A 23,840-nucleotide genomic window follows, 5' to 3' on the forward strand; every position below is an offset into this window, starting at 1 on the left:
GGACTTTAACAAAAAGTAATATAAACATGTTAGGATGTTTCGAACGAAAAGTACTAAGGCAAATTTATGGAGCAGTGAATGACAATGGAGTATGGAGAAGACGATACAACTTCGAACTTTGTAGAATATATGAGGAACTAGATATCGTAAAACATATTAAGATATTACGTCCCAGGTGGATAGGGCATGTATTTCAGATAAAACAAAATGACCCAACAAGAAAAACGCTCCTTGATAGAACCATTGAGCAGAGAAGAAAAGGAAGACCCAGAACAAGGTTCTTTGATAACATCGATGAAGACATAAGAAATATGGGAATACGTGCATTGAAGAGGAAGGCGATAGATAGGGACGACTGAAAAAAAATTCTTGGGGAGACCAGGACCCACGCAGAGCTGTAAAGCTAAAAGGATGACGAGAATGTAGTGTAATGTAATATTATCAATACTTCTATTATGAATAATGATTTTAAAACTTATTTTAATGTTGCTGCCGAAACATGTTCCTTAATTGATTTTAATTTATGCCACCCAAGGATATTACTCAGCTCCAAAAATGACTTAAGAATACTTCGTACTTAACGAAGAATGCTGTAACGAAAAAAAATTGCATTTAAAAGGATGCTTAAGAACTATCAAACACCGTTAAATAAAAAAAAATTATATTTTATGTTTGTATTTTAAAAGTGTACCAAATGAAATAAATGTTTCCGTTTAACAATTATATAATTTCATCTAAAGAATTTTTCTATATTAATTTGATTCAGTACCTACGAAAACTGTCTCTTCAGCACATTTAGCTTCCTGCCGAACCGTAACACAATTTGTACAGTCGTAGATAGACATCAAGCAGCCTTTCCTTGTTTGCTCCTTTTTTTCATAAGAACACTTGGATTAATGTAGTACTACTTATAAGAGTTGTACTTTCATTGTTGTACATGCTAAGAGCATTTCAACGTGACGTGTGTTTTTACTCCTTTAGAAAAATTACGATAGGCTTTTACTAATTCTAGCTTCAATGAAAATCCTAAGAAAAATTATTATTACTGTTAAAGAAAGTCCTTGGGTTTGCGAGAGGACGGGGTTTGCACGGGTTCGTCCAACATTTTGGTTGTTTCGGTTGGACTTGTTGCCGCGCTGTCTGGTGAGGTTACCTTTCCACTTGAAGGCGTGGGAACCTAAAATAAAGAACAATGAATTTAGCTTAATTCTGGATAATACAACACATAAAATGCAGTCATCAAATATAAAATTTTGGAGTTTGGTTCTGCATCGATAACTGAAATATATTCAATGTAGATTCCGAATATTTTTAATATTAACAAAGATTAATATAAGTTGCAAATTGTGAACCTCAGTGATATATTGAAATAAACTGTAAGTGATTGCAACTATTTGTTATTGCTGTCAATAAACAAATTAATCCAATTTTATCAGCAAAATATCCACTTTTAGTGATTATTTTGCTGAAACATATAGCTGTTTTAGCAGGTGTGCAGGGTCAGACTTACTGTTCACATAACATTTATCGAAATAAATTCAAACATGGAATCACACAACAATTCTACAATTTAAAACCAGTAAAGTCAAATAAACTCATCACAAACATATTCTCCGCCAGCGTCGATACTGCAATTTCCTTTCAAAGTACAGACAATTATTTTTAGTGCCTTAAAAAACACCAAACTGCAAGACTACCTTATCCCACTGGAAAATAAAATTCAACCGAAAAATATAGTCTTCTCTTCTAGATTATCTAATAATCGCATGTGTATGTATTTACCCAATAAACAAATAGTGGATAATTTTTTAAGTAATCATGGCCAAAAACAAATCATCATCATCATCATCGTCCAGCCTTCATTTATCACGTCCACTGCTTGACATAGGCCTCTCTTAAACTCCTCCATCTTTGCGATTTTGTGCTCTTTGTTGCCAATTTTTCGTGATACGCCTGATGTCGTCAGCCCAAAGTGTAGGTGGTCTTCCTCTACTACGTTTGTCTGCTCTTTGCCTCCAATGTGTAATTTTACTCGTCCATCGTGAGTCATGCATTCTCGCTAAATGGCCTGTCCAATTCCATTTATAAATATTTCAAATAAAAATACAAGGTGAAATTGTCAGAACAAGGTTAGTTACCCCAGCGGAACGACTTGTACTATCCAACGTATATCCTACAATACCACACAACTTACTATTCAATAAGTTACAAAAAATCGACAAAAATTCCTGCCTTTCCCATGACTTTCCTAAAAATTAATGCTTCTAGGCCGGACTACAATCACATTATTAATTTTTGAAGACAAATATTGTAACGATATATATTTTGCCTACCTCAGGGTAAGAACATAGGGGTAGAAAATTGGGGACAGAAACTAATGGGGGTCAAGATAGGGCAAGCAAAATAATCGTTACTTGTGCGAACGGCACTCAGGGGTTAACTGGAGGGTAAGCTGGGTCGTGGGTAAGTAAATGACAGGGGGGTAGGATTGGGGCTGCTACACAATGAAACAAAGGGTCATGAAATCACTTGGGACAAACAAAACAAAAGGAAACAGGAAACACCTCTAGTAATTTATAAAGAGCGCCACTTCGAGGTGCCTAATTATAACCATTACAACAGCTAGTTGTAACTAGGGAAATAATTATCAAACATAAAGAAACATATCTTTTTCAAACGGAAACTCAAAGAAAGGTTGGTTAAAAAAAGAGACAAATGTTAAGAAACAAAATTTAACATTTATTGTGTCCTACCAAAAATAGTTATCAAAAATACAAATGGCACAAAAAATATACTATATAAATAGTTGCAAAATACAGAATAAAAAAAAACTTACGTGTCTATCTGTTTATAAAAGAGATTGCTACAAAAATTTTCGAAATGGTTCCTAGGTTATTTATTAATATAGCCAAATTAGATTATTAAAAATTAAAGATATCCTTGTTTATGAAAATATCTTAAAATTTAACCTTATATATGAAATATCTTTTCTATATAATAATCAAATTAAAATTGTTAAATATTACAATTTTTAAATTGTTATGAAAGCAATTATTACTTTAGCAAAAAAATGTTTGTCTTTACTTTAAGATTTAATCGCTTAGAAAGTTACCTGAATTTCACTGTTTCGCACTTAACTTTAAAAAAACTTGTTAAACATCTATGGGACATATATCTGGACATATTCTCCAACAGCGACAAAGCAACCATTTCCATACTCAGGGACGAACAATCAAGAGATGTAAATTAGGTTCAGTGGAGGAAGCAAGCTGACGACGGGGACATCCTATATAATAATTTCATCAGTTTCCGGTATCTACACAAATCTTTTGGTGGTTACTCTTTTCTAAACTGCAATTATTTGCAAAGAGTAAAATAATCACCTTAACCCGTCTTAAGACATTACCACCAAGAACATTGAATCGACCCTTGATTCAAAGTCCGCAAAACGTCTTCTCCGTTTAAAATCCCCTGCTTCACTCCTCTTGCTTTAGATTTTACAAATTCAACCAAAATAAATTCCCCTCGCGTCTCACAGCTAGTTTGTGGTCTACGAACCTAAACCAACAATCTACCCTCGATACTCGCTCGTCGACAACCTTGAAATATTCCCAGCTTATTACGTTTTAGAAAAATTGAATACCTGACTTGCAATATTTTTTCTAAGAACCTCTTTTTCAACAGGAATATTAGGGGACTCGAATGTAAACAAATCGTTTTCAACGACAAAAACAACTCTTTTAAATTCGTCGAAGTAACACATAACACGTATTATATTGACTATTTTAAACGTCCTCGTTTTCTAGTTTTAACCGGAATAATCTTCTACCTGACAATGTAACAGAGACAAAAAACATCTATATTTTGAAACAACTGAATACAAAACTTAAAACAGAATTTATACTATTATATAGATATTAAATATAAAACGCTACAATATATATATCAACCCTCACAGTATTACACTATCAGAGTCCTTTACTCTTGTTTTATTTTATTTTCCTTTCATTTATATTTAGACCAAATGCAGCGGCTTTCCGTTACAAATCTATAGATTTTTCACTTAATACCCTTAAATTGCGACTTATTATGGCAATATCATTAGAATATGCGCATATTTGAGTGGATCTTGTAATAAACATGCACTCAATACAAAAGATGGATAGGATGGGTGGGTGGAACACTATAAAGAGCTACTTTCCACCAAACTTAAAGATAAAAATTTATCACCTCTAGAACCCAGAAAAAATACACCCTTAAGGGCCTTCTTTAATTCAAAAAGTATGGGATATGTACTTTCTGCTCGATTACATATACAGGCAAGATGTCAACAAAAATAGCCAAACACATAAAAAAAGGAATAACAGCAGCTTTTAGAACAAACAACAACTTAGACAAATATGTTGAGAATAACAATAGCCAAAAGGAAAAGCACTTACACAGTGGTGTATACAAACATAAATGTGGCGACTGCTCAAAAACTTACGGTCAAACTGGTCAAAATTTTAACAAAAATATAGCAGAACATAAAAGAGCTTTCAATAATAGAAAAACAGATTCCACGTACGCACTTCATCTTCTAGATCACAAATATTCATTTAATGACGCATTTAAAATTTTTCGTATTCAAAATAAAGGCTTTACGCTATCTTTATTAGATTCTATGGAAATTAACCAATTTTAAAATATAATTATAATTCTAACTGAGCAACTTAAGACAAACCAGCGAGCGGTATGTCGACATGGTAAGAAATTTTTTGCGTCCCGAACTACAGAATTTTCCGTGTTATAATGAAGACGGCACCTTGTTCCAACAAGATGGTGCCACACCACATACAGCCATTCTTTCGATGAACGCTTTTAGAGAATTGTTTCCAGGCACCGTCATCGCATTAAGCGGTGATATACCCTTTCCGCCACGATCGACTGATCTAACTCCGCTGGACTTTTTTTGTGGGAGTACCTAAAGAGTGTGGTATACACTGACCCCCCAGCAACCACAGCACAGTTAAAACAACGTATTCGAGACGCTATTGGGAACATTCCTGTGAATATGTGTCAACGAGTTTTTGCTAGCTCAAAATCCAGATTGGAGCAGTGCCAGGAACAAGACGGTCAACATTTAAAAGACATTTTATTTAAACATTAAAATTCGCATGTCTTTTGATTTTAAATTTTTAATTAAACTTATTTTAACATGTAGGGTAACGGAGTTTCATTTATTCAAAAACTAAATTCCATTACGAAACACCCTTTATTATTTTGCAAGAGATATTTTATAATTATATTATTACGTTATATTAATTGCTTTAATTCTTAAAATTTTAAACTAAAAGAAATAGTTACGAAAAGTACTTATTATCTCTATGACGACTTCTTTAATTTAAACAAAGAAAATACAAGCGTATTCTTAGATTTTGAGATCTGGTAACTAACCTGTGGGGCAGATCCCTTGATTCTCGTTTTAGACCTACGTTTTTTAAGTATAACAGAGCCTAAACCAGTTCCTTCCGTTGTTCGGGGCAGAAGGTCGGTAGGCCTTTCTGGTGGCGTATTGGAAGACTTTTTGGACTCGGTCTCATTCGGTGACTGGGAACTCGAGCCGCTCTCTGGTCCCAATCTCTTCAGGAGTTCGAACATCATTTCTTCTACGTGGTTTAGCTTTTGGTTTAACTTTTGAATTTCTAGTTTTACATCCACCTACAAAAATTAATATAAAATTATAGGTACAACAAAAAAATTAAATTAACACAACAAATAATGAAACAAATAATTTTTGAATATCAAAATTATATTCAAACTTTATATAAAGCTGTAAAAATTGTTAAAAATGTTGCGCATTCACAAATTAACTCACTATCCTAGTTATTGGCCGTTTTTTCGTAAAATTTTGTTACCTCAAGTCGATTTTCTTAAAAAATTAGATTTAGGTAGTGTTTCACCTTCTTCAAAATGTAGTCTGTGCTGCAATTCATTTTTACCCTAGGGATGAAAGTCAGCCGTTCTAGATGATGAAAGATTTTTAATTAAAATAAACATGAAATTTGATGGACTTTATGTTTTTATAAATTATTGTTTTGTAAAAGTGATACTTTCCGAGTTATTTACCATTGAACCTATTCATTTTTCATTCAATCAATAATTAAAAAATGTTTTATTTTATTAAAAAAATATCTAAAACAAAAATTTAGCGGATAAAAACAAAGAAAATCCTCTTTTATTGATTTCTCTATAATCAATGGAAATCAACTAAGGGCTTGTTGAAGGACGGTTATTTTTCGTCACACCTGAAATTTGAAACCTTCAATCTTAATTAACTTGACAATAGTAAAATTTTTGGGGAAAACTTAACAGCTCTAAAAAAACCTGTCCTATGAGCACGACTACAATTCTTTTATATAAAAAATTATCCGTGGATGGCAAAAATAATCACACTTCTTTTTTTTGTGAAAAAAAGTGGACAATAACATCCTTGGTATTACCACCATAATTGAAAGTAATCAGAACCCATTTAAAATTTACTTAATTTAGGTAATATTATTATGAGAGAAATATTATATAGTAGAAAATTATGTTAGAAAAAGTATTTACTACTACTACTACTAAGGATTTCCACAGTTTTCACTGTCTTCCTTCACTCAACCGTTTTCTCCAATTTTCCCTGTCATTCCAGTCTCCATCTCGCAGGGTTCTTTTCTCCATAGCCTCGTCGATTTCATCTCTGAATGACCTTCGGGGTCTTCCTCTCTTTCTTCTTCCAATCGGGCTCCATTCTGTGATTTTGTTTATCCAGCGTCCTCTGTCCGCTCTTCTGACGTGGCCGTACCAGGATAGTCTCTTCTCCTCTATATAGTCGATTATGTCTGATTGCACTCCCATTCTCCGCTTAATCTCTGCGTTTTCAATTCTGTCTCTTTTTGTAAGTCTACAGCTTCTCCTCAGGAACTCCATTTCTACTGCTCTTATTCTACCTCTATTTCTCTTGTTTATTGTCCAGTTTTCGGACCCATATGTCAGGATACTTCTTGTCAGGGTGTTATATATTCTCTTTTTTGTCTTTATCGTAATGTTCTTATCCCACAACACTGAGTTTAGTTGTCTTATACAGTTTCTTGTTTGTCTCAGTCTGTTGTTTATATCTTCTTCTGTTGTTCCCTGGTTCGATATTATGGTTCCTAAATACTTGAATTTATCTGTTCCATTTATTTGTCTTCCCTCGTCTATCTCTAGGTTTCTCATATCCTTGTTTTCTGTTGTTAGGTATTCGGTTTTCTCTAAGTTTATTTCCATTTCGTTGTTTTTATATTCTTCTTCTAGTTTTCTGAGCATAAAGCTGAGATCTTCTTCATCTTGTGCGATGACTACTTGATCGTCGGCAAAACTTAAGGTGTATAGGTATTCGTCTTTTACTGGTATGCCCATTCCTTCGCACTTTCTCCTCCATGGTTTGAGTGTCTTTTCCAAGAATATTTTAAACAGAGTAGGGGACGTAGCACAGCCTTGTAGAAGTCCTTTTGTCGTCTTAAATGGATTGTATGCTTTATTTCCACATTTAATAGCTACTTTGTTTTCTTTGTATAGTGCTTTAACTGCTTTTATTAGTGTTTGTCGGATTCCGAGATCATTCATTGCTTCCCATAATTTGACTCTAGGTATTGAGTCATATGCTTTCTTTAGATCAACAAAGGCCAGATGGACCGGTCTACCTTTTGCCATTTTCTTCTCTATCAGTTGTTCTAATGTGTACGTATGATCTAGGCATGATTTTCCTACTGTGAACCCTGCTTGGTCTTCTCCAATTTTTCCTATTATTTCAGTTTCTAGTTTTTCTTTAATAATTTTCCCGTAAAGTCTACCTACCGACGATATTATACTAATTCCTCTATAGTTTTCACATTTTTTCCTGTTTCCTTTCTTATGTATGGATGTGATGTATGCTTGTGTCCATTCCGCAGGTATTTCTTCTCCATTTAGTCCTCTTTCGAACATTCTATGTAGCATGCGGAATAACTTTTCCGTTCCGTTTTTAATTAGTTCGTTTGGTATTCCTCCGGGTCCTTTGGCTATTTTGTTCTTCAATGTCTTGATTGCTCTCTTAACTTCTGCCAGGCTTATTTCTATCTGGTCGTATGCCCCATTTCCTGCATGTTCTATATTCTCTTCCTGAAATTGGGGACGGTTTTCTGTAAGTAGTTCTACGTAGTATTCTTGCCACTCGTTTTCACTAGTTTTGCCGATCTGGGTTTTCTCTGTCTTATTTCGTTGAAGTGCTTTTAATATTCGCCATGATTCTGAATTTCTCGTTCCTCCGATATGTCGTTCTATCTCTGTGCATGCTTGTTCCCATCGTTCGTTCTTTTCATTTGTTACTCTTTTCTTTACCTCTCTGCTTTTCGCTCTATATAGGTCTAAGTCTTCCTGTTTTTTGGTGTTTAGGTATTTTATGTGTAGTTTTTTCTTTTCTTTTATGCATTTCAATGTGTCTTCCCTTAATTTGATATTCTGATGGGTGTTCCTTTGGTCGTCTTCTCCAAGAGCTTCTAAGGCCTTCTAAAAAGTATTTAATTAAAGTAAAAGTTTATTAATTGCCAAAGCTGTCACAAGCACGTTAAATTAAATTAAAAAAATTTAATTGTTTTGTAATTACAATTTTGTTTTTTTTTTTAATTTTTGGATTATAAAAATTTAATGAGACATAGTTGTACAAAGTCTGTATTTGCTTGTCCTAAACATTATTCTATTTCATCCGTTTGAATAAAACCCTTCTTATAATTAAGTGTTTAAAAAAGCTTTAACTTATATAGCGTTGTAATGCTTAAAATTTTCTGCAAAATACTTTTTTTTAAGTTCATAACTTGCAAATAAGAGAATTATCGTCGAAAATCAATTACCTTTTTTTTTTATTGTATGCAAGGCCCTTAGCCTCCGGCATTCCTTTAAAAGCAGACCATGGTAGCAGCCAAGGGACAGAGGATACTAAGAATCCCTGAAGTCTGCCTGGTTATCATTTTCTTCTTTTTGTATTGCCTATCCGTTTCGAATGTTGGCGACTATCATGGCAATCTGTATTTTGCAAACTGCTGCTCTGAAAAAGTATGTGGTTGTTGTGTTGAACTACGTACGTAGATTTTTCAGCCAGGAAATCCTTCGCCTGCCTGGTCCCCGTTTTTCTTTTTCTTTTCCTTGTAGAATTAATTTCAGCAACCCATATATTTCGTTGTTCCTCATGATGGGACCAAGGTATTCGATTTTGGCTATTTTTATTGTGGTTAACAACTCTTTTTCTTTTTGCATTCTTAATAAAACGTCCTGATTAGTAACGTGGTTGGTATAGGATATCTACAGGATTCGACGATAAAGCCACATTTCGAAAGCCTTAATTTTCGTGCAGGTAGTGTCTGTGAGAGTCCACGGCTCGACTCCTTACATCAGTATATGAAAAATATAACATCGTAGTAACCTGATTTTTATGGGTACTGATAAATCGTGGCATTTAAATAGCTTAGCCATTGCTTTCTCTATCCAACATTTTACACTCATGGACAAAAATATCGAATATTTCGGAATTTTCCAATTTTTTTTGTAGTCACTATTATTTCAGAATAATTTTAGATTACTGATAATACTCATATAGTAGGCTGATGTACTCACTGGTTTGAAATATTTTGATGTTTATTTTGACGTTTATTCAGTGGTTAGTGTCATTCGTACATTTTTATCATAAAAAATCCTTCTTCACGTAAAGGAAAAATCTTACTAATTCGGTTATTTTTAGTTTAATTTATTAAGTTTAATTAAATATTGTTTTGATTTAACCAAGTTTAAACAAGCATCCCACCAATTCTACACTGCGATGAAGTCCAAGAAGCACATATTGTAATTTTGTACGAGGAAGGATATGCACAAAAAGGTATCACACGAGTCTCAGCAGAACTGAATCTATAGTTTCGAATACTCTAAAAAGGTACCGCGAAACAGGAAATTGTGTACGAAGGCCTGGTTAAGGACGCCCAAGGTGCACAACCGCAATTGATGACCGTTTTTTGGTTCTTAATTCTACACTAAATCGTTCATTGACATCGATGCACCCAGAAATGAGCTATTAAATGTTAGACAAGTTAATGTAAGTTCACAAACAGTTAAACGAAGATCAAAACTAGCAAACTTAAAGCCCAGACGCCCGCCAAAGTTCCACGTCTTCTCCAAAATCATAAAGCTCGTCATTTGGAATTTGCAAGAACACATATTTAGTGGAATATCGACAACTGAAGACCAGAACCCTATTATGGAAGCCAGATTGTCAAAACTACGTCTGCAGAAGAGTTGGAGAACGATTCGCCAGCTGCAGTCTCGCCCAGACCGTTAGTTTTGGAGTTGATGGCATAATTCTTTGGGAAGGTATTAGTTGGGAGATACGTACCGCACTTGTGGAAGTGATTGGACGGATGGTTGGTGATTCTTACGTTTAAAATATCCTGCAAGATAATGTTTTGTCATATGTTGGTTAAATTGGATATGAAAGATTCACGTTAATGCACGATAATGCTCGACCACATGCCGCTGCCATAGTGAGTAATTATCTTGATGAGGTCCAAATTCGAAGATTGGATTGGCCACTGTCTAGCCAGATTTAAATCCAATAGAGCACATGTGGGATCACCTAAAACGCAGCATACGACAAATAAATTCCGTTCCAAATACGATAGAGCAGCTTCGGCTTGCTGCACAGGATGAATGGAATGCAATTTCCCAAGGATATGTCCAAAATTTACTTGCAAGCATGCTGAGAAAGATGCAAGCAGTAATAAGAGCTAGAGGGGGGAATACTCGTTACTGATTATGCACTTCTTTCAGTTTAAACCACTTGTTTAAGCAATTTCAATTATCATTTAAGCTTAGAGTAAAATAACCTTATTTACCTAATATTAAACATTTATTTTTTTTGACAATTTTCTCGGCATAAAAACTTAAAATTGTTCATGAAACATTGTTAAAATAAACCTCATTTTACAATAAACGACTTGACTGACCAGAATTTATTTTGAAAAAACAAAAATTTGAAAATTCCAAAATATTCGATATTTTTGTCCATAAGTGTATTTCTAGGGAATGGTCAATTTTCATTGACGTTCGTACCAATGTAGATGAATGTTGTTACTCTTACTATTGGTTGACCATTCACACTGATTCTTTCAATTTGCTGTTCCTTCTTAGATATCATCATACATTTTGATTTCTTAATGTTCAATGGAAGTCCATATCTCTGACTCATATCTGTGACTCTATTCATTAACTCTTGGAGGGCTTCATAACTGTCAGCAAATACCACCGTGTCATCCGCATATCTGATGTTATCGATACATTCTTCGTTAATTCGATTTCCGGCATCAACCTCCTCCACTGGTTCTTGAAAGATTTCCTCAGAGTATATGTTAAACAGTAAGAGTGATAGTATACATCCCTGTCGGACTCCAGGTTTGATTTTGATATTATCAGATTCTCCTACTTTTGTACGGATAAACGATGTTTGATTCCAGTAAAGATTGGTCATAATTCTTAGATCACAGGTGTTTATTCGAATATTTGTTAATATCTTCATCAGCTTGTCGTGCTTTACTGTATCGAACGCATTATGGTAATCAATGAAGCATGCAAAAATATCGCAATTCACATCTCTACATTGTTGTAATAGGACTTTTATGCTAAATAGAGCCTCTCTCGTACCCACTGCGTTCCAAAAACCAAACTGTGTACGGCTGATTTTTTCTTCACATAGACTATTATATCTTTTGATGTGTTCTTCATCTTCTTTTTCACTGGCTTTACAACTCGGGGTGGGTCTTTGCCGCATCCACTATCTCTCTCCATCCTCTACGATCTTGCGCTTCTATTTCCCATTGTTGTACCCCAATTCTAGATAAATCGGCTTCAACATCATCCTTGCATCTTTTTCTCGGTCGGCCTACTGATCTTCTATCATCTGGTCTTTTAAAAAACACTGTCGTTAACACTCTGTCATCCTCTGATCATACCACGTGACCTGACCATCCTATTCGGTTTGCCTTGATATGTCTAACTATGTTTTCAGTTCTATACAGAGTCACCAATTTATCATTACGGCCATCTCTTTGAGGGCCAAATATTATTCTGAGAACCTTTTTTTTAATACTAGAAGCTTATTGATTTCCTAGTAGCTAGTTGAGAGTCTATGTTTCACTGCCATATCTAATAATTGGCAGAATAATTGACTTGTACAGTGTTAATTTAGACATTCTTTTTAGCAGCTTCGGTCTTACTAATGTTGAAAGGGAGTGTAATGCTCTATTTCCCGCAGCTATCCTTGCTCAGACCTCTTTTTCTATGTGGTTGTCCGCTGTGATTATCGCCCCCAGGTATTTAAACTCCTTTACTACTTCGAAGTTGTGATCATTAATACTGATGTTCTGCCTAACTCTTGGTCTTGGAGTTTTGGTTACTACCATGTATTTCGTGTTTTCTTCATTTATTCGGAGACCCAGACTACCTGTTTCCTCCTCAAGCTGTGAAAACACCTCTCACGTCTCTTGTAGAATGCGTGACCTCATCTATATCGTCAGCAAAGGCCAGCAAAAGTTTTGATTCTTGATCAGCAAATCCGTCTTTCAGCTCAGACGATATTTTACTTATTGGTTATCAAAAATACAAGCACCACTATTTGACCACCTCATTTAGGTTATGCCAATTATACCTACTCCAAGTCTGGTCACTTCTTGAATGGTACTATACCGTTTTCCAGCCTGATACATTATCTACACATTCTAGGTACATATTTTCAAAGTCAACTCGGACGTTTCAGAGACACTTTTCCACTTGCTAATACCAGGCTATCATCAACGATAATCGCAAGGGACATGATTTTTGGTAACATTGATGGAGGAAAAAAACTTGTGGAACTTGAAGACAAGTTTGAAGCATATAAAGTGAAATATGCTTAGGTTATTAAAAGTACAGCGAAAGGGCAAAGAACAAATGGTACTTTCAACGAGACACCTATTGCATTATAGAGGGGTCTTCTTATGGCGACTTCAGAGTTATGGTAAATAAAAAACAGACAAAGAATATACTTATAATCCAAAGCATAAGTGATAAAATTATACATATCTTTAATTATACGATCTACGTCGGCGTTAACACCGCCATCCAAGAGGTAACACCAACTACATTCTACTCATGGGAGAGTTAAACGCGAAAATAGGCCCCAATCAGGATGATTCGTAGTTTTCAGATAGACCTCACGGAAATGTTGATAAAAACGGGAGGAATAAAACTCTTAGAATGTTTCCTGCAAAACAGGCTATATGTTATGAACGCTTAATTTAAAAAAGCTCCCAAAGCAAGTTGACTTGGTAATTTTACAATGGCTTAGACAAAAACGAAATTGAGTTTATAACTACTAACAAAAAAGGCGCTGGTAAAGACGTAACCGTATTAAATAAAATTTCACCTGGAAGTGATCAGAGAATGGTTAAAGTGATGATAGTGTTGAACGTTAAAAAGAAAAGACAAAATATTGTAGCAGGGACTAAAAATGTAACATTTAATGCGATTTCTAACTTAAGGCGGTAACAGGACAAAACAGAAAGTAACCTACAAAAATACGTGCAAGATGAAATCAATATTGAACATCCAACTTAACGAAACGTCGGTGGATGACCTAAAGGAGGCACAGAAGAAATGCAAAGAAAAGAAAAAATTACAGGAAACTCAAGAAACCTAATTCAAAAAGAGAAATGAAAAAAATGCAAAATACAATGCAAATGAAAAGCATTTTAAATGCGAGAACTGTATATAAATATCTTCCAATGTAGAACTGGAATGCAATGTGTTTGGCTAATGCTTGTATATGGGGGAAAATTATAGACGGTTAAATTACTACCAATAAATTGCATCGAAGGATTGAAACTAAAATACATTGAGATAGAAAATAAAATTCGAAGCAAAGGGCAAATTTTTCATGTGACGGAAAACCCAGAAATATCGCCAGAAAGGCGATAACCTCAGATTATTCTGACATAACACATAAATAGTACATTAAAGTTCAAAATTATTAACTAGTGTTGATAATTTAAAAAAATATATATAAAAAGTTAAATGAAAAAGCATAAAATTAATATTTTTTATAATAGGTATTATCATGATCTCTATAGAAAAAAAATCGTCTAACATTTCATATCTGTTTGATTTTTACCGGATGTTGTCTTACTTTTATCGTATAAAAATATTACATACAATAGATGATTTATTTGTTTCGTAGTACAATAAATATCTTTACAAGTAACGCTATGTTTAAAAGATTACTGAGATTATCGATTGGTGTGTAAACAGTAATCTGAGTTTTGGGCTGCTGCCAAACATCAGCCGTACTCACAATCCATCATATCCTTTGTGTAGATGTTTTAGGGTTTAATTCCACAGACCTGCTACGGCCAATTTCACCTTTTTAAATTAATGATTGGGGTTAATCAGGAAATCTGGATGAAATGATGTAAACGAAAATTCAGTTTGCTGTACAAATGGCAATTGCGTTTACGTTATTCAAACCTATAATTTTTTTAATATGTTTTGAAATTATTTTCGCGTAATATTTGGAAATAGTTCTCAAAATCCTTGAAAATAAACAAATCATTATGTAACTTGGAAATTATTTATTACTTGGAAATATAAATAGTTTACTGTTATCTACCTTACCCATAAAACGGTAACTTTAAAAGGGTAATGTAGGCTTTTAGATGTCCATCTGGGACGACTTAATAGAGTCATCATAATTAGCCAGAAAGTTGATAATGGCATATAATGTCTTTACAAAAAAAAACACGATTTATTGCGCTTTGTTTGTTATAATAAAGTGTCAGTGAGACACATTCTATAATTGGCACTGCGATTTTCACCTTTGAAATTTCCTAGTGACGACGTAGAGAAAAGTCATATTTTCGTTGACGTCGGATCCAGGCACCGATTTTGTATCATATTTCCTATATATGCCATAATTAGTCAAACTTTTCAATTAAATAATTTATTGTTCAAGAAATATATACATAATATTATAGGGTATATGACCAAAACAAATTGTACAAAAACCAGATATATTCTTTGAACTTTTTAACGATGTGCTGAACGTTCTACAGCAACAGCGTTCAACAGTTCGAACCGTAGGTGTGTCGATAATCACGCATTCATTTCCACGACAAGACGACGAAGAGTCGTGAGGAATGTACTCCAGAACCCAGACGATTTCCCGGATGTACATATATCAAACGGGAAATTATATAAACACGTTTGGAGCAGCCGTAATTTAGCTGACCCAGAGTTTAATAACCTATGGAAATTATGCTTACCAAGATGTAAAAGGAAAGATATTTTGGAGGAAAATCATAACTCGACCACAGCAGGCCATTTAGGAATTGCAAAAACAATTTGCCGAATAGCGCAGAAGTACTATTGGCCTAAAATGTTCAAACAAATTGCAGACTACGTTAGAGCCTGTACGAAGTGCCTCCAATATAAACCGTCTCAAATGCAACCAGCCGGGAAAATGCAACCGTCCACTGTAGAAAAGCCTTGGCATACTGCCACAGTTGATTTAGTTGGACCATTCCCAAGATCTGCAAAAGGGAACATTTTCTTGATAGTCATGCAAGACCGGTTTACCAAATGGGTCGTCGCCCAGCCAATAAGAGCAGCATCTACGAACTCCATCATCGACACTCTACGATCAAAGGTAGTTATGCAGTTCGGTATCACGAAGAAAATCATCTCGGATAACGGCGCGCAGTTCACAAGCGGCAATTTTAAGGCGTTCCTAAAGTCCTATAACATAAATCACATTCTAACACCGCCGTATTCACCTCAATGCAATCCAGTAGAACGAATGAGCAAAGTACTGAAAACGATGATAGCTACTTACGTGGAGAATAACCATAAAGACTGGTACAAATTCATACCAGAATTCTGCTACGCTATAAATTCGCCAAGACACGATTCAATAGGATTTTCACCAGCGCTTCTTAATTTCGGAAGATAATTAGACACAACAGAGGCGACAAACGGCCAAGGTATACAGGGGTATGCAGAGAACTTAAACAAGTTAGAAGCGTTAAGAGAATTGGCGAAAGTGCACATGGAACACGCTTTCGAGGACCAAAAGAAACATTACGATCTAAGACGAAGAGACTGGCGGCCACATCCAGGAGATCGAGTCATGAAAAAGGAACACCATCTATCATCGGCTAGTGCAGCTTTCACCAGCAAACTAGCGCCAAAGTACTCAGGACCATACATAGTAACATCAGTGATATCACCAGTAATAGTAAAACTGAAATTGGCCGATAGTAGTAGCCGCAAGCAGATGACGGCACATGTAAAAGATTTAAAACCAAGAGAGGGGGGAAATGTTACTACAGAAATCCAATCCCCACCACAATCAAACGGTATTTAAGTGGCAATGCTAGCAAGCAGAATTCAGTTCATCCACATCAAACATGGAAAACGTACTAGAGATACCGGAAGAGATGACCCCTCTGGGAACGCCAGAGAGACCCGGACTGCCCGTGACACCACGGAAAGACGCGGAGAGGATCGTGAAGAGGTTCCATGAACTATTCGCTACACCACTAACCCCACCAAGGAAGAAGAGCGTACCTGATACTCCAACAGGATCAGAAGCCCAATCCGCGTCCACTCCAGGAGAACCTGAACCCGGGAAAAACTCCGATCTTATAGAGATCGTCCCAAAGCACCTGATCGAGCGGGGGACCAAAAGATACCGGATATGGTGTAACAACGGGAGGAAGACTGTGGTAAAGATACCGCGAGGAATATATGACATCACAAGGCTGTAGACGTCATACACAAAAAAAGGTATGTTACTTTTTTTTCCAAAGAGAAGGGGGTGTAACGATGTGCTGAATGTCCTACAGCAACAGCGTTCAACAGTTCGAACCGTGAAAGTATCGATAATCCCGCATCCATTTCCACGACAAGACGACGAGGTGGGATCCGGAGTGGCTATTTAAAGCGAGCGGCTTGCGGAGTTAAATGAGTCTTGTGGCTAACGCTCTAGGCTCCCTGGCTCGCTAGTGCATTGAATCTGCGAGCCAACCCGGACAGAAAGACTTTTGCAGTGAGGATTATGCTCTGTCCTTAATCAAGCAGAACTCGTGGGTATAGTGGATTGAACGTTACCGTCAACTCTGACTCAGAGTATAACGTGGATCTGCAAAATCGAATATTTTGATTGCGAGAGCGTTTGGTGCTTCCGCTGGACTGAGGTGGAAGCGAGTATAAGTCTGCGTGCGATCGAATTTGCGTATTTCATTTTCTGTTAGTAATAATAATTTTTCAGGCGGGGATATAGAATATATTTTATTTTTATTTTTGTACATACGTTAGAATTAATAGATTTATTTTTATTTCAACCTGTGTTTTAGTGAGTCTGTCGCCTCGAAAGAGCTACCCGTCACAACTTAATACCAAAGTTAGGTGAGAGCGAATGTAAAAGAAAAAATCAAACAGAGAAAACACTCTTTAGATAAAATTTAACACTGCTTGGGGTGATTGCGGTATATTGAGTAGCTTTGCGGTTGCCACAGTCTGTTCCAAGCCCGGATAAAATGTGAAGGGTGATTGGCAAGGTTGGCAACCTACCATGTTAAAAACGAATAAGAACGTTAGAAAAACAGTGTGAAGCCTCGAAACCGGATTGATAATATGACGACGACCACGGCAAGAAATAAGGACAAGAGAAACCCAGATGTAGCCTTACTAGTACAATGAAGATACCAAAATCACATCAAAGAGTATCAATATGTATCAGAGAATAATAACAGCAAAGATAAGAATAAAGAAGGAAGACCTGAACATCATCGGAGTATGCGATCCAGAAAATAACAAGCCTCAGACAACAAGGAAAACATTGCATGCCGAATTACAACAAGTAGTACATCAAGTTAGAAGAAAAATGATCATTTTGGAAGATTTTAACGCTTGAACTGGCAACCAAGTAATATCCGAAAATAAGCTAAAATTTAACGAGAGGGTTAAAAACGAAAATGAAGAACTAATAATAAACTTCTGCACAAATAACGAACTTAAATAAGCAGCACATTTTCTTATTACTAAGATTAACACAAATATACATTCAATAACACTCGTGGATAAAGATCTATGATAGATTATGTTAAAACCAACAGAGATAATAATATACATCTATCAAAAATAATCGACGTAACTTGCCTCACCGCAGTAGATGCAGGTAGCGACCATAGCCTAATAGTAGTTAAAATAAGAATCAAACCCAAGAGAGCAGCACCAACACAAACACAAAACAGGGTCGAAGGATTAAATACGGAATTCACAGAATACTTATACAGAAACAGAATAGCAGAGAAGATTGCTGAGATTGAAATATTAGAAAACTATGGCGTCGAGCAAAGCTGGGAAAAGCTTAAAAAATAATAACATAATGCATCAAAAAAGCAATCGAAAAAAGGAAAGTAACGAACACGCCTCCCTAAGGATTATAATTGGGGCATACAGAACAGCAACCGATAAAGAGCATACAAGCCAAAATAGGTGAACCCACGCTAAAGCTTCGTATACAGCTTTTAACCCTAAACTACGCTTCTAACATACATGAAAATAAAAGAATTCCAATAAATAACATTTTAAACACATCTATGATGAATGACTCGTCAAATTTTAATCTTCCATATTCCCGCAGAATCCATCATGCAATGAAACTACTTAACTGGAAGCAATTTCCACCCTTATATCAATACAAAAATATATCATGATGTCCACCTTGGATTGTAAAAATTCCAATCCTCAACTGTAGTCTATTACAAATGTTCTGAAGCTATTTTCTTGTGCCATGTTAAAGTAATTACTATTTAAATGGGAATACGCCACAATTAAAGGTTAAAGTACGTTTATTGACGTTTCAATTTCCACTTCGGAAATCGTTCTCAAAATACAAACATTAGTAAATTGAATTAAATCAATTATGAAGACATATCCAGGAAATGTGTAAAAAATAAGAGGGGGAGGTTCATTATGGTGTGGAAAGACGAATGGAACTAGTTGAGGAGGGTGGCGCAGTGGACGAAGTCGCTGATTCCTAATCTGGAACGATGGATGGAGTGTAGGTATTGGCATCTCATACACTCTGTTGGTATGCGATAATGGATAACCGAGAGGAGCCTGCTTGAGTGAGAGAGAGAGAGAGAGAGAGCGTTGGAAGTTTAAATGCAATCAGTTTAGGAACCAATGGGGAAGATGAAATAATGGTATTTATTGATTACTCATAAATCCAGATTTTGCATGCGATACAAGAATTGTTGTGGAAGAGTTTGCATGTGGCTTTTAGCTGTAGAATAAGTTTTCAGGAGAGTAAGTTATTTTGTAAGCCGAAGATGGCTACAGAATTGGGTATTCTCCCTAGGAAATAGTTAACTACTGATAGGTACATGATTGAGATATTGCAAAATTATTTCCTTCGGTATGCACAAGTAAATTGACTCGAGTAAGTTGACTCTTTCAACTATTTCGTGCCGCGACGGTCCGGTTTTTCGTGTTGAGACCATCCGATTTTTAAAGTCATGACGGTCTGCATTTTACTATAGAAAAAAAAAATAGTACAATGCCATGCGCCAGTATAAGCGCTTCACTTTAAAAATTCCAAGAAAAAATGGATATTTTTTTTGAGCAATATAAAAATTGTTTTCTTTCTACGTCATCATTGATATTTCGCTCCATTTTTATTTCATTTCTTATTTGTTCGTTTCTAACTCTCTCCAGTTTCGATCTACCGCAGCTTCGTCTCAGATAATCCATTTCTGTCGTCATAAGTTAATTTATAAATTAAACTTATACTTTCATAAAAAAAAATTATTTTTTCAACTAAACTTTGATTTGGAAAAAGTTCCAATTTGAATAATATTGTATACAAGTATTATTGTAGTGAATGTATATTGCAACAAATATTTTTAGTTATAATTTTGGTTTATAACCATAAAATATAGTAATTAACATAAACCTTTTTATCCTGTTAAAATAATCTTTATTAATATTTTTATTTATTTACATGGTTAGCCTAGAGATGCTGATGTATAGGTGTAGAAATTATTGAAAATATTTGAAATTTAAAAAGATTTCTTAGAACTGTTTTCGCAAAAAAAACCATGACATGGAAATTGTATAGCAAGGTGTATAAATCAACGTAAAGTTCTCCATATTAAATTGAAAGTTTTGCTTTTTTGAAAGAAAATTTGGAGTTCGTAGACTCGACAAAAACACATTCGCCATTATCTATATGTTTAGTTTTGTGTAAAAACTAAGCTTTTTCCGTCAAGACGTTTGTGTTTATTCGGTTTGTGTCTCGGATGAGAAAAGAATAACAGATGGTCGAAGTGCGAGTAGTGTATAGGGTTGGTCTCTCCCGTTTCTCTTGTTATTTGGAGTTGTTTCTTTTTATGAAGTTTGATCATGGATTTTTTTAGGTTTTCACTTTGCTGTGTGGGTTTATTTTATTGTTCTGTTCTTTTTTAAATAGCTAGGTCTGCTATTTTTTTGTTGGATATATATATATGTATATATATATATATATATATATATATATATATATATATATATATATATATATATATATATATATAATAAAACTCAGCATACTAATACATTTTCTACATTTGAAACAGTCGACTAATAAAAAAATTAAACTCATTACCACCATAAATTATCACAACCTTCACTAGACAAGTAGAAAATATCATTTCTATCATTTTACAAAAAAGCTTAAAATTTATTTTTATTTAGAAACTATCATTTTTGTTTTTTTCATCAACATCAACCAGACCATCGTGGGATGAAGCAGCAATGCAGAATGCTATTGAGGCTATAAAATGTGTTCGAATGGGATGGTTAAAAGCAAGCAAACTCTTTAATGTTTCCCAAGCGACGTTAAGACTAAGAGCAAATGACGTAAACAAAAGAGTCAAAAGATGCGCAAAAAATTTGTTACATACATACTGTAATTAGAGTCTAGATTGTTTGGGATAACTTCTACAGACATCAAAAAATTTTTTGATATTTTTTTTTAATTTGCCACTAAATATAACATTTCAAATAGATTTAAAGATCACAGCGCTGGACGAGAGTGGCTGAGAGGATATCTTATGCGACATCCTGAAGTATCCTTGATTCAACCTGAAGCTGTGTCTGCAGGTAAAACCTCCAAGAGACCTCCAAAAATTTTTGCAAAAACTGGAAGCAGAAAGCAAGTTGGATCGTTAACCAGTGCCGAAATAGGTCAGCATGTAACATGTATCTGTTGCATGAATGGTATTGGTAATTTCGTACCGCTATTCTTGATTTTCCCCAGAAAAAATAAAAAAGAGGAACTTCTAGATGCTTCACGTCCTGGGTCATTTCACGAAACTGGATGGATGACAGTTAATGCCTTTATTTTGTAGTTGGAGCATTTCCACAATTTGATTAAGGCATCTGTCGAATCAAAGTTTTATTGCTTCTGGATGGACACTCTATTGACATTTGCCCAAAAAATTGAATAAAAATTTTATGCTTCCCTGCTCACTGCACACTCATATCCAGCTGCTAGATGTTTCGTTTTTTGGTCCCCAGAAAACATTTTATAACCAGGAGTGTGCACTATAGTCAAAAAACCATCCAGAATGGGTAATAACACAGAATCAAATCGGAAAACTTTTTAATTCTCAGAAAAGCAGCAACAATAAATGATGCTACAAGCGGCTTTTTAAAAAAGGGCATTTTTTAAAAAAAGGCAGCTGAGACTACAAATAGAATATTAGAAACAAGCAGTACAGAAGAAAATACGTCCAATCTACAAGAAAAGAAATAAAAGAAAGTAGTATTATGTAAAAAACGGCGAAACGTGAGCAAGATAACACACACAATAAAGAAAATGAGACCAGATGTGATCAGAAAGATAACAAATACGAAAGAAAACATACCCTAAAAAATAATTACACCGCACGAAATTTCTCCAGTACCTGTAGCAAATGAAACTAGAAAAAGAAAGTCTAGACAAACAATCCCCGGAGGTTTAACAACTGCTCCTAATTTAGAAGAACTCAAACAGAAGAAAGAAAAGAAAAGATTTTTCTACTAGATACTACTACGTAAGTCAACTATACGTATTTATTATTTTATTACGTCGAATAATAAATATACACTACCGTACAATTATTTTGTGAGGTTAGCTGCTAACGCAAAGTTCTTCCATAAAACGCAGTATTGGTGAGATCGACACGCCTCCTTCAGACTCAGCAATTTCATCAGAAAATCTGTTTGCAAAACCCACACACTCTTAGTACACTCAGCTAAAGTCCCATCTATACGGGAAACTCTTAAAAATTTCATTGATAATTATACCCCATCATTCGTTTTAAATTACCACCAATTGTCCTTACTGATTGATAATGTTCAAGGCTCCCCGACACTATTAGCGTCGTTAAAGAATTTACAACTGATGCGGCTGGTTTACTCAAGTTGGATCGACAAAAAGCAAGTTTACAAAACTTCAAAAGAAACTACACAACCATTTAGGTAAAGAGATTTCTGACTTAGATAGTGACTCTTCTGTAGACAATTGTTCAGTATCATCTAACTCCGAATCTGTTAACAACATTCAACTCGATACTTCAATGGAACATTGATGGATTTTTCCATCGTCTCTTTATAGTAAATATGACCAAGAAAGACAGCGCTACAAGATCCCAAACGCTCTACCACACGCTCTAGGTCCTAGGTCAAAACTATTCCAGTGACAATATAGTGAATTATCTCAGATCCATAAACATTTTGTACAATCTGTAGGTGTTTATAACTTTGTTATTTATATTTTGTTCCGTCGCTAATAACCTTTTGGTGGATGCGACATCTTTTTCTAATAAAAAAAAAAGAAAAAAAAAAGAATGGTTATCGATTTAAAAGGAATATTTTAAGTAAGCTAAGTTCCACTGCACAAACAGAAAGTGAAGAAGATCTAAAAACACTAGGAATCCTAAGATTTCCTACTTGGGAAACTAAATTCAAATTTTTACCACTGTGCTTTCTAAAACTTGCAAAGCAGACATATTGATAAATTAGTCGACAAGGGAATCTATAATTTGCATTCCAAATGTCGTTTAACACGGTAAAAATTCTTAGGGAATTTAGTTTCTGGTACTCGAAACCGAGTAAAGAACTAAAACAAAAAGAAGGTAGGTATTACTCCTAGATTTAATTTCGATGCAGGGCATCCGCAAGCCGATAAATTTTGGAGCAATTGCATATGTTGAGACCTAATGGGGTCTTAAATGAGAACTAATGGGTTGAAATACGTATAAGAGGCTTGCGGATACCCTGCATCGAAATTAAATCTAATACCACCTTTCTGTCGAAGAAGATCTGTTTGCAGCCGAAAATAATGAAGATGATGTGAATTGTCTTTACTGCAATGATTTATTTAGAAATTGTCGGCCCAGGGAGTACACACTTACTTACACACCGTTTTATTTAAGGTACGTATCTATTTTATAGATATGGGGACTATTTTCACGATAAAACATATTACTTTTCTGCAAAAAAAATAGATCTCAATGCTCAAGGCTAAAGGTAGGGAAGCTTTCCTTTAAGATTTTTTTTTTATTATTAACTCCATTAAGTACAACAATCTGCCCATTGGGCATTAAGCATTTAGTATGGTAAAAAATGGAGACATGTAGAGAGTTACTTCAGTGAGTAATTTTTTTACAATTCTAAAATTAAAATTTTATTAGCTTATA

The 23,840-nt window shown here is 34.9% G+C and overlaps 1 protein-coding gene across 2 annotated transcripts in view; it reads right to left on the bottom strand.

Moving 5' to 3' along the window:
- Window positions 1-1,048: 1,048 nt before the first annotated feature.
- The window catches only part of eag (potassium voltage-gated channel protein ether a go-go), a 570,041-nt gene continuing 547,249 nt past the window's right edge, over window positions 1,049-23,840 (bottom strand). For both annotated transcript variants that reach the window (XM_072529377.1, XM_072529379.1), the window contains 2 exons: window positions 5,437-5,700; window positions 1,049-1,177 (listed from right to left, as the gene is read on the bottom strand). In XM_072529377.1, coding sequence (XP_072385478.1) covers window positions 1,049-1,177; window positions 5,437-5,700 — 393 coding nt within the window. The remainder of the gene's footprint in view (window positions 1,178-5,436; window positions 5,701-23,840) is intronic.

The sequence above is a fragment of the Diabrotica undecimpunctata genome, chromosome 4 (assembly GCF_040954645.1).
Source record: "Diabrotica undecimpunctata isolate CICGRU chromosome 4, icDiaUnde3, whole genome shotgun sequence".
In the NCBI taxonomy this organism is placed as follows: Eukaryota; Metazoa; Arthropoda; class Insecta; order Coleoptera; family Chrysomelidae; genus Diabrotica; species Diabrotica undecimpunctata.